General features: G+C 41.8%; 1 protein-coding gene across 12 annotated transcripts in view; it reads right to left on the bottom strand.

The window, feature by feature from the left end:
- Window positions 1-9,208: 9,208 nt before the first annotated feature.
- Pum2 (pumilio RNA binding family member 2) overlaps window positions 9,209-12,788 on the bottom strand; it is a 117,432-nt gene continuing 113,852 nt past the window's right edge. For all 12 annotated transcript variants that reach the window (XM_045148839.1, XM_045148837.1, XM_045148841.1 and 9 more), the window contains one exon: window positions 9,209-12,175. In XM_045148839.1, the coding sequence (XP_045004774.1) occupies window positions 12,044-12,175 (132 nt within the window). In that variant the 3' untranslated portion in view covers window positions 9,209-12,043. The remainder of the gene's footprint in view (window positions 12,176-12,788) is intronic.

The raw sequence follows: 12,788 nt of genomic DNA, 5'->3' as shown, positions 1-12,788 counted from the left end.
TACATGGGACTTGGAGAATTGAACCTGGATCCTTAGGCTTTGCAGACATGCACCTTAACCACGAAACCATCTCTCCAGCCCCTTTTTAAAATTTTTTGAGCCAGTCCTGGTGGCACATGCCTTTAATCCCATTACTTGGGAGGCAGAGGTAGAAGGATCACCACGAGTTCGAGGCTACCCTGAGACTCCATAGTGAATTCCAGGTCAGCCTGGGCTGGAGTGAGATCCTACCTTGAAAAACCAAAAAAAAAAAAAAAAAATTTTATTTTTTGAGATAAGGTATCGTGTATCCCAATCTGGCCTTGAACTCCCTATGTAGCCAAAAATGACCTTAAATTCTTGATTGTCCTGCTTCCACCTCCCCAGTGCTGAGATTACAGACATGCACTGCCACTTAGACCCTTCCTCTTTTTTGTTATTGTTTTGTTTTCCAACACACATAGGTTCTAGGGATTTGGATATAGTTTTATTTTATTTTGTTTGAGAGAAGGTGTCCTCATGTAGCCCAGGATGGCCTTAAACTCTAATCCTCGTGTTTTAGCCTCATAGCACTGCACCACCACACCTAGGGATCAAGTGCAGTTCTCTTTTAAGGACTGTTATACAGCCTATTATAGACAAGTAGAGCAGGGAACTTGACAAAGAGTGGCAAGAAAAACTGAAAGAACGTTAGGACATTCAGGAGCTAGGAGTCTGCTACAGCCTTGGAGCTTTGCTCTGGAGAACCTGTGTGGCTTTGTTTTCATCTTAAGCAAAAGGAACTTCTGACCTTTCAGAGCAATAGAAACACAAGTTCAGCTGTCCATTTTGGAGGGATTCTTTGTCTACTATGTGGAGAACATGCTGCAGCCTTGAACATTGGGGTGGGGGGAGCAGGCAAGGGAACAGTGGGACACAGACATCCAAAGGGTGGCAGTAAAGGTGGTGGTGGTAAGGGACAGGACAGGGGAATACAGAGGTGGTAAGATGAGATGGATGGGGGCAAGTCTGTGGGCTGGAAACCTTTGGCAAGGGCAGTCAGTGTGGGGCTTGGTGCTAAAGTCAGGTGGTGGACCTAACCCCAGGCTGGTGACTCAATCCTGGCTGTACCAAGAGGCTGACTTTGTTGGAAGCTTGGACAGGAAGCTCTCCTGAAGGTAGGTGTACCACCACCAGTCACACCTTCCCAGGTATGCCAGGCAGAGTCACCCTGAGCCATTTCCTGGGATGGAACAGCAGCTCACTTCTGGGCCCCAGCAGCCATCCTCCAACAGCTAATATCAATGACAGGTGTCTGAGAAGCCCAGGCTCCCTCTGACTCAGCCTGAACCCCTAGTAGAAAGGGGGTCAATGTAATTGCCAAGTGAGGGGACAAGTAGAGCAGTGGGTTTCTGTCAGGTTTTTACAAAGTCTTTTATATACATACATACATACATACATACATACATATATATATATATATATATATATATATATATATATATGATTTTCAATTTCCTTCTACATGCTCATAGAGCCATTCATCTTCACGGGGATGACTTTGGGCAAGTATTGTAGCTTCTTTAATTTGCTCCCGAGTTGGGTGATATCCAAATGCTTACCCTAGAGACTTAGGAGGAGTGGGTGAGGTATGACCAGCTAAGCTTGTGCCTGGCTCACACATGCTGACAGTGCCACAGGGGGGATCGGGAGGGGCAGAGAGAAGTGGGTATGCATGTCACCTTTACTGCCCTCTATCCCTGTGATTTTGAGCAAGTTCCTTCAACATTCAGGATGCCTAGAAAACTCTTAGTGCTTTAGTTTTACCATGCAGGACCCTGGAAATTAGCTCATGAGAGGAGAGTCTGGGGTAGACACTGAAGAGATTGCTGGGTTCCCTAGCAGACTGCATAAGTCACAGGACTTTGTCAATATACGTAGCTACCCTGTAGCACAGGTACAAACACTTTCACATACACACAGCAGAGCCTCATCTCCAGCCCAGGATTCATATGCAAATTCACATAACAGATAAATGGCTGAGTTCATTTAACCTCAGGCACATTCTGTTAGTTAAGGAGACAGTATGGGGCAGAGGTTACAAAGCGACCTTAGAAGGAAAGAGGACATAGAACAAAGGAGGGTTCAGGGGTGACAAGTTTTTCCTTTCAAGGTAAGGTCTCACTCTGGCCCTGGCCCAGGCTGACCTGGGATGAGATAGAGAAGAGAGAATGACCTCTTGGCCACTGCAAATAAACTCCAAATGCACACGCCACTTTGTGCATGTGGTTTTATACCTAAAAGGTAGTGGGGAATCATATTCAGGTTGTTGGCCTTTATAGGCAAGCACCTTAACCATGCCTTAACGGCTGAGCCATCTCTCCAGCCCCCCTCCCCTTTGTTTTTGGTTTTTCGAGGTAGGGTCTCACTCTGGTCCAGGCTGACCTGGAATTAACTCTGTAGTCTCAGGGTGGCCTTGAATTCACGGAGATCGATCCTCCTACCTCTGCCTCCCATGTGCTGGGATTAAAGGCGTGCGCCACCACGCCTGGCCTCCCCCCCTTTTTTTTTTCGAGGGACTCACTCTGGCCCAGGCTGACCTAGAATTTGCTATGTAGTCTCAGGGTGGCCTTGTACTCATGGCAATATTCCTACCTCTGCCTCCCAAATGCTGGGATTAAAGGCCACCATGCCCAGTACTCCAGCCCTTTTATAAGGACACCACTCCTGAGGTAATGGCAACCATGCAGTTAGGAGAGCACAGTCTTCACAAACCTAATGCCTATTAAGTGTCCCACTTCCCAATATCACATTGAGGATCAATTTACCAATGCAAGAATTTTGGGGAACACATTCTAACCACAGTCAGGTTGAAAAGAGATAACAAATGTAGCACACTTAGTGTCTGGTTCTTAAGTATCCTAGAATCTTTGGTGATTACTGTCATTATGGTTCATGGCATCAGTGTGTGACTACAGGACCAGAACTGACCTCTGAGGATTTTGGACAGGACCTTCCATGATAGGCAGAGCTTGTTCTCCTCAGATCTCACTGCTGGCAGCTGGTGATCCCAGGAAGCCTCTTCTGGAACTTGAGGTCTCTGCTTGCCCAGTGCATGTATGCATGCACACACGCACATGCACTGCAAGGCTTATGCTACAGAGGCCTCTTTGAACTCTTAGTGGGGTCATATTTGGTCATTGTTCCACCCTCCTTTGGAAGTCCTGTGGCATGGAGTATAGGTAAATCAAATAGGAATTCCCTTAGCTGTCAGAGTGGAGCTGTGGTATGCAGGGTGAGATGATCTTTGCTCTCAGGGCCTCACCTTCCACCAGAGACAGACTGATTGGATCCACACTTGCCAGGTCAGGACAGTGAGCCCACCAGGAGCCAATAGTCTGGCCTCCAGCTGAGAGGAAAGGGCATGCCAGGCACAGCCCAGGTGTGAGCCAGAGGGAGAGGCTGGCAAGAAGTCTGTTGTACCTGCACTAGTCATGGGACTCTGGTGGGAAGGGGAGGTTAGCCAAGGCCATGAAAGGCTGTAAACACCAACTCTGGAAGGGTGGCTGTCCCCCACTCCTCCAGATAAACCTTCTTAGCTGAGGAGGCAGGAGGACCTGGGCCTCATTCCAGGGCTTCCTTCATTGGTCATCTATCTCATCCGTCCATTCACTTACCCAGTCATCACAACTTCGTAGGAACACACTTTGTGGGGAGATGGCTCAGGGGATCAAGTGCTTGCTACAGAAGCATGAGGAGCAGAGTTCAGATCCCCACACCCTATATAAATTCTGGGCAGGCATCCCACCTGTCATCCTGGCACTTAGTGAGCAAAAACAGAGGATCTTCAGAGCAAGCTGGCTTGCTAGACTAGACAAATCAGCAAGCTCTGGGTTCACATACAAGACCCTGCTTTAGTAAACAAAGTGGGAAATAATCAAGGAAGATTCCCAAGGTCAACCTCTGGCCTCTACATGCATGCACACATAGGCATGCACATCTACACACACATGTGCCCACAGGCACACACACACATATACACATGCAAAAATTATATATAAAAAAGAAAACACAATTATTGTGTGTGTGTTGGGTGTCACCACCCCTGTTATGCCAGCACTCTAAAGGCTGAGGCAGGAAGCTTGCCAGCTCAAGGCTAGCCTGGCCTACATAATGAAACACTATGTCAAGAAACAAACTATTGTTTTGAGAACAAAGTTAATATTTGTAGGGCTGGAGAGATGGCTTAGCAGTTAAGCGCTTGCCTGTGAAGCCTAAGGACCCCGGTTCGAGGCTCGGTTCCCCAGGTCCCACGTTAGCCAGATGCACAAGGGGGCGCACGCGTCTGGAGTTCATTTGCAGAGGCTGGAAGCCCTGGCGCACCCATTCTCTCTCTCCCTCTATCTGTCTTTCTCTCTGTGTCTGTCACTCTCAAATAAATAAATTAATTAAAAAAATATTTGCTTGTAATAACAAATCCAAGAAGTACCAAAGCATACAACCAGAAAGTTGAAAGTTTCACTGGGCATGGTGGTGTACAACTATAATCTCAGCACTTGGTTGGCAAAGGTAGGAGGATCGGGTCATTCGAGGCCGTCTTGGAACTACATAAAGAGTGAATGCCAAATCAGCCTGGGCGAAAGTGAGACCCTACCTTGAAAAAAAACAATAAACAAACGAAAGCTAGTAAAATAAAAATACACAGGTACATTCATGATTTGAAGAATCTAATCATGGGCATGGTGGCACACACCTTTAATCCTAGCACTTGGAAGCAGAGGTAGGAGGATTGCTGAGAGTTCAAGGCCACCCTGAAAATACACGGTGAATTCATACCTCAAAAAACTTTTTTTTTCATTAAAGCTCTGGGGAGATAGCATGAGGATCTGTGTTAAATTCCCAGTACCCACACACATGGTGGGCTATCTTTATAATCCCAGTGCAGGGGAGGCCAAGACGGGCTCTCTGGCTCTGGGGCTCTCTAGCCAGCATATTTGGTGAGCTCTAGGTTAATGATAGAACCTCTCTCAAAAATGGTGAATAGTGTTTAAAAAAGAACACACCAACAACAGGCGTGGTGGCACACACAGTTTTTAATCCTAGCGTACTCACACGTAGGTAGATTGTCACCTAGGACTGCAGAGCGAGTTCCAGGTCAGTCGGGGTTGCATTGAGATCCTACCTTGAAAAACAACAAAAAACTGAAATGACACCAGAAGCCAGCTCCAGGCTGGCCTCAAACTGATGGTGATCCTCCTACTTCAGCTTCCTGAGTGCTGGGATTAAACACATGTGCTACTATGGCCGGTTTAGGAACATGGTTTGTTGTTGTTGTTGTTTGAGATAGGGTCTCTCTCTAGCTCAGGCTGACCTGAATTCACTATGTACTCTCAGGGTGGCCTTGAACTCAGTGGTCCTCATGAGTGCTGGGATTAAAGGCGTGCGCCAATATGTCCTGCTCAAAAGAAAGGCCTCTTTTTTTTTTGGAGTTTCAAGGTAGGGTTTCACTCCAGCTCAGGCTGACCTGGAATTCATTATGCAGTCTCAGGGTGGCCTCAAACTCATGATGATGATCCACCTACCTCTGGAACATGTTTTTTTTTTTTTAAACAAAATATATTTATTTATAAGGAGAAAGGGAGGGGGGAGGGAATGAGCATGAACCGATGGGTATGCCAGGGCCTCTTGCCATTGCAAGCAAACTCCAGATGCATGTACCACTTTACATGGGTACAGGAAAATTGAACCCAGGTCGTTAGGGTACATAAGCAAGTGCCTTAACATTGAGCCACCTCTTCAGCCTAGGAACACCTTTTTGAATCAAGGTTTCTCATTAGCCTGAAACTCACCAATTAGGCCATATTGGCTGGCTAGTGAGTCCTAAGGATCTGCTTGCTTGCCTTTTCAGTGCTATGATTACAGGCATATACCACATCTGGCATTTAAGAAAATTGTTTTTTTTATTTATGAGAGAGATAGAGGGAGGGAGTGTGGGTATGTCAGGGTCTCTAGCCACTGCAAACTCACTCCAGATGCATGCACCACTTTGTGCATCTGGCTTATGTGGGTGCTGGGGAATCAAACATGGGTCTTTAGGCTTCATAGGCAAATGTCTTAACCACTAAACTATCACTCCATCCCCATACCTGGCATTTTTACATAGGTTTTGGGGATCAAACTCAGGCCCTTATGTTTGCAAAGCAAGCACTTTACTGATTGAGGCAACTTCCTATCCCTTTCTTCTACTTTCTTCGTAATTTGTTATTCTATAGCTTCTTAAATTTTCTTTTCCAATTTTTTGGGTAGGTATTTTTCTGTAAATCCCTTTTGGCCTAAATTTCTGAGGTTTTATATCTATGACTTGCTATTGCTAGTTTGGAAATTAATCCAACACAGCTTATTCTATACAAGATTAGCTCATTAGAGGATGAGAAGATGGCCTGGTGGTTGGATGTGCTTGCTTGCAGGGCCTGCTAGCTGGGCTTCAGTTCTCCAGTAACCATGTGGAGCCAGATGCACATGGTGGTGCATGTATCTGGAGTTTGTTACAATAGTGGGAGGTCCTGTTGTGCTTATATTCATTCTCTCCTCATAGTTTTAAAAAGATTAGCTCATAAGCCAGGCGTGGTGGCACACGACTTTAATCCCAGCACTCAGGAGGCAGAGGTAGGAGGATCACTGTGAGGTCAAGGCCATCCTGAGATTCCATAGTGAATTCCAGGTCAGCCGAGGCTAGAGTGAGACCCTATCTCGAAAAACTAAAAAAAAAAAAAAAAAAAAAAAAAAAAAAAAAATTAGCTCATTAATGTAGAAGATATAAAGGATATTTTTAAATGTCCAAGTTGTAATGGATGTATCTCTTTTCATAAAATACAAAATTAATAGACATCTTTCATTTCTAAATATAATCCTAATTTTTAATTCTTCATTCTACTCAGACTTTTTTCATTATGGCCTAATAAACATACAGAGAAAGATTTGGAAGTTGCATACCTAACTTAGGAGTGACTAGCTAGAGTGGAGAGTGGAATTGAAGGGGGAGGCCTTTTGTTTTTCACTTATGCTTCTGATTGATTTCCCCTTTCTTTTCTAGTCCTGAGGATAGAACCCAAGTCCTTGCACATGCTAGGCAAGCATTTTCAGGGAACAATATTCCTGGCCCCAAACATACTGTTTCCAGAGTAACTTTGGGGACCTGGCAGTGTGGACCTTTGGGCACAGCAGCTGACAAACCTGACTGAAGGTCTCTGTATGACGGAAATGGTTGGCACTTCCATTTGTGAACTCGTCTAAAGTACCTAACTTTGGGTAGAGAGAGAGAAGCATCCAGCCTGGCCTCCATGAGGCTTACAGTGTGGTTGGACAAGCACAAACACAAGTGACTGCAACGAAGAACCATCAAAAGAGCATGACACTGTGCCTAAAGGAGTCATCTGTTATGTCTGAGGAAACCCTCAGAGTTCCAGGGCTGAACAGTAGAAGGAACTGGCTCATCAGAAAGAGGCCTGAAAAAGAGTTGCCAGACATAGTCAATAAACTCCAGTAAAATCTGAATTTCAGGGCTGGAGAGATGGCTTAGCGGTTAAGCGCTTGCCTGTGAAGCCTATGAACCCCGGTTTGAGGCTTGGTTCCCCAGGTCCCACGTTAGCCAGATGCACAAGGGGGCGCACGCGTCTGGAGTTCGTTTGCAGAGGCTGGAAGCCCTGGCGCGCCCATTCTCTCTCTCTCCCTCTGTCTTTCTCTCTGTGCCTGTTGCTCTCAAATAAATAATGAAAAAAAAAAAGTTAAAAAAAACCTGAATTTCAGATAATTGTTTAGTATTAGTATTTCCTGTGCACTATTTGGGATGTACTTTAATTCAGGAAGGGAAGAGACAAAGTTGGGGTAGGGGAGGTACAAGAAGATGGAATCAGTTTCAGAAATGCAAAGTAGGGGCAATAAGACATGCGATTGAAGGTGTTGGAACTCAAGAGTGAAACATTTCATGGTATAGGTGGGAGGAAAATGGCTTGGGCTTGGCCAAGATACAAAATTATATAGTTCCAAGTGTCCATACAATGGCAATTGAAGCCATGGTGAATGAGGATTCTTTCCTTATTCAAGAAGGTAAGGCGTGTATATCAAATCCTGTTTAGAGATTAACTACACCAAACTAAAGGGGCAACATTTCCAGGGCTTGAGATTCCTGCTTGACTTTGGAAGAGGCAGCATGGCCAGGCTGTAGGAGCAGAAAACCCGGACAGGTCTTCTGACTCTCAAGGTGGAGTCTGGTGTTTTGTGAAGAGCTGGGCAAAGACCCCATTGAGCTTCTTCACATATAGACACAGTTTTCTTTGAGACAGGATCTAAGAGGCTCAGATTGGCATCAAATTCTCGTCGTAAGCCCCAACTTTCTGAATGCTAGAATTACATATGCCACTGTGCCCAGCAGGCTTCAAATTTGTTTCTACTGCTTGTGGTGGTTCTTGCCACATGAACTCTATTGCCCAGGGTGATGCTAAAAATGGTTTAGATCAACACGCACATTTTTCTCAATCTTTCCTCGCTATATGCCAAATTAGTTTTTCTGAGGTTACTATGGCTCCTTCAGGTGAACCTCAAAGTTGATGCATTAGGTGGGTGAATGCCCAGAGGCTTTTCATTTGGTAGTGGCTCAGGTAACCCCAGTTGACTGCCACTAAAGCATGAGAATAAAGAATTCCCTGTAGGCTTTTGATTTTTGTTTAGGGTGCTGGGGATGGAACCCAGGCCAGACTCATACTAGGCAAGAGCTGTTCTATAGAGCCCCTTCCTGGTACAAAATTTAAAAAACAATTGTGAATGGAATCTAAACATACTGGAGTAATTCCCTGAAGGCACTAGCTCCTGTAAGTTCTTTTGGGATTTTTAGCAGCAAAACTGTGTGTGGGGGGCTGGGGGGTGATGATACTTTCTTCTGGGATCTTTGTATTTCCCTACAAAGTGGGGTAGAGGTCAACAATTCAGAAGTTTGCTCAGAACAAGACTCAAACCAAGAAAAAGAACCCTAAAGATTCAGATGAGCAATCTGCATTTTGGGTTCACTCATGGTAGTTTTTAATATATGCTTAATTCCTAAAACGAATGAGGTAAGCAGGGGTCTCCCATCAGGGAACCAAGGTTATTAAAACACTCACATTCACATAAGGCTAGAAATAGCAAGTTATACCTCATAACTTAAACTTGAATGGGAAATCCTAATTATAATGGAGGAAGAGAGGGTTATTATATCTAGAGAAAAACACAAGACCAGGTTTATTTCATACAATGTTATTCACACATTTTCATTTTCTAATTTATACATAATATACAAAGTGAAGATAACATTTCATATGAACCAATTAAGAGCCAGGACTTAGACAAACTGGTCCAGAAACAATCCTTATCAAAAGGAGACGCTCCAGAGTAAAGCTCAAGTAGTTCTGCTCAATCAAATCTCTTTATTCTGAAATGTTAAGACTACCAAAATTTCATACCAATATACTAAAAGGTGGAGTTGGGGTGGGCACCAAAAATGGTAGACCATAAAACTTTTACAACAGTTCCCCCCCCCCCTAAAATATGCCTAAAAGAATTGGGACTGGGGCTGTCAGTACTGGAAAATACAGGAACATCAGGACCACTAGAGGATTTTAGTTTCCAAGTAACATTCTCCAGAACCTGCCATTTCTTAAAAATTGCAGTGATAGCCCTCTGGGCCAACAGATGAAAGACTATTTTTGCAGGGAGTCATTACCAATATTCAACAAGGACAGCTTTGATCCTGAAACCATGGGTTGATACTAGGAAGAAAAGTTCAGCATGGGGCCAAGACACTCTGAGACTGGCAAAACAGAAGTTAGAAATGGTAGAAAAGAGCCACTGTACTTGGGTGAAGAAGTACTGCTCCTGGGACAGGGATACACTCATGAACTGGTGTGACTCTGAGAAGGAACAGTGACAAATGACTGGACATAATAGTCTCACCAAGGAATGTTGGATTAGAAAGCTGTAACTCAGTATCAAATATGAAATGAATCCCTGGCAGCCCAAACTTCATGCCATTCTTGAGGTTCATGATGTGAATAGCTACATGAAAAATCTTTACACTTAACATTGTGCTCAGAAGACTGCTTTTCTTTTGCAGACCTCTAGTAAAAAAGAAAAAAAAAAATCATTTCACATTTAACTGACAGAAATAGCATGTTCATTTTAGTTTTCAGCACTAAACTTAAGTGGGTCAACAAAAATTTTTATACAAAATACTGACTTCAACAAAATACAAAGCACTTTCTTTATCTTTCAGAAACTGAATATACAAAGCAAGTTTTTTCCAAAATATTTTCATAGGCAAAGGATTAAAAACGATTTCAATTATACATATGGTCACAATTTTGCCTTAAAAAGATTGTTGGGAAATGTACATAAGGCCGCTTGTAAATGTACATCATGTCACTGTTATAATGTCTATGTCCAGAGAAAAAAATGTTATCATACAGATTTGCTCTTACTTGGGAGTCAGCTATTCAAAAATACAGTACTCTTCTGTACAAAGAAAAAAGTCACATCACATTTAAAGATGGGAAAAGCATTGGCCTCCATGGTACTTAAATATCTCAGTCCAATACTTTCTATTATGCACAATACCCTGACTTCAATTGAAAGTGATCCAAATCCTAGCATGTCCATATTAACAGAGTCAACAACTATGTTATAAAAGAAAATGTTTTCCACAATAATAAAAAGAAAGCTGGTTCATACTTCTGAAACTATATAAAGATAAAAAATTTTTAAAAAATCACTCTCAATTTGGAGAAATAAATTTACATTATACAACACTATATTGCCAGGTTTAAGGGCAGGGACATGAATGTACACTAAAATGCAAATGTTTCCCAAAGAGAGAAAACAAATTCCATTTACAGCATGAAGGTTTACAAATGTACACCTGTACAACCAAGAGTGTCACTACGAAATTAGCAAGGCTTTTATAATAAACACTGAAACAAGATCTGCTTTCAAAGTGTAAACTTACACCTATTACTACACACACAATGCATATATTTATAGGAAGCAAAATAAGCTATCTGAATATGTAATCATGCTTAAATGTTGAGCTATCAAATTCACTTTTCAGTGTCCCCTTTTCACCTCTATCTGGTTCCTACTTTATGTATTTACTATGAAAAAGCAAAATAAAGCTCAACACTTTGCCTCAACATGTCTTTGTAATTCTATAAGAACAAAAAACAAATTCCCACTCTTTCTCATTACAAAACCAAACTGAAAAGTTAATATGGAATTCAACTTTTCATTTAGTGCACTTAACTGGATAGAAGTGCCACCATGATTTTGTTCCCTCTAATTCTTAGAACAACTACATAGGTAAGTATATACAATTCTTCTGTACATTGCCAGAGACACTGCAGAGCAATATTTGCATTAAAATCACACCCACCATAAATGTTCCTTTATCTCAAATCACTTTATTCTTGTCTTACTTGCTGAGATTTTATTTGCATGATAATTTGTGAATTATCAAAATACAACTTAACTTTCTTTTTAAAATATCAATAATATTTATGTAGTTGATTGTTAATTTGTTATAAAAGGCTTTACGCAAAGGAAAAAAAATAAGGACTATAATTCTATATACATCTCTATAAACCTGTTGTGCTATGGGGTTGTAGACCTACCAGACTGTGAGCCAGTTTATTAAAAGAATACTGTACTTTTTCCTTTAAAAACTATTTTTGTGACTTTACAAGGTAAAAATTTACAAAATATGTGACAGCATTTTTTTGTCTTTTTTTTTTTTTGATACAGTTACATCATATACAGGCATTCTGTGCTTTGCCAGCAATCCAATCTGATAGGTCTCCATTCAGGGCTGAATGTAATTTATAATTCACCACCCCCACCCCTAAATATACACAAGAACCTTAAAAATTTACAAATGGATGAAGAAAGTCAATAAATAGTTTTGCTTTAAAAAAATCAAAGATTCATAGTTGAGCTGTGTTTTGATAATTCACAAAGAAAATCCATTCTTTTCACATGGTTTAATCATCATCTTTTTCTTTTGTCTTTATAGCATTCCATTTGGTGGTCCTCCAATAGGCCCTAGATCTGGGCTGTTTTTCAAATAATACTTTTCCAATTTGGCCAGTATATGCTTCCCATATGTATATTTGCGCAGAGTAGTAATGTGAGGTCGAATCTGAAAAACAAATAGTCTGCTTAAGAAATCTAAGTAATTTTAATTTCTGATTTATTAAAAAAAAAAAACCACCCTCAAGTGTAGGTGATTTAAGGAACATGACCATTTAAATTTAAATCCAAAGACAGCCACCTTTTGCAAAAGCAATACTGATCCATTTTATCTCTCAAAATGTTTAAAATGATGAATTCATCTGCTCTCAAACTTGTTTGATAAACCACTACTATCTTAACTATCTATGTGTAGAAAAAGGGCAGCTCTACATATATAGCAGGAAAACAGCACTAGGGAGCTATGACTTTCTTCAGAAACCATGTTATCTTTCTATCTACAGTAACAAGTTCTAATGCATATTGTTATCTGTTATGAGGCTATAGTTCATAGGTACTTTTCTTACATGCATAAACTTGGAGGATTTTTTACTTTTTAGTGCATCTTGGCAGTCTATCCATATCCAGGAATCCCTTGTATCAAAATAACTATGCACAGACATATGTATAAAGTACACTTCTAACAGTTAAAAAAATGAAACAGGGCTGGAGCAATGGCTCAGTGGTTAAAGAGCTTGCCTGCAAGGCCTAACGACCTGGGTTTGGTTATCCAGTATCCATGA

This window comes from Jaculus jaculus, chromosome 5 (genome assembly GCF_020740685.1).
Source record: "Jaculus jaculus isolate mJacJac1 chromosome 5, mJacJac1.mat.Y.cur, whole genome shotgun sequence".
NCBI classification, from domain to species: Eukaryota; Metazoa; Chordata; class Mammalia; order Rodentia; family Dipodidae; genus Jaculus; species Jaculus jaculus.
The sequence above is the reverse complement of the archived record's forward strand: the minus strand, read 5'-3'. Positions and strand labels throughout refer to the sequence as shown.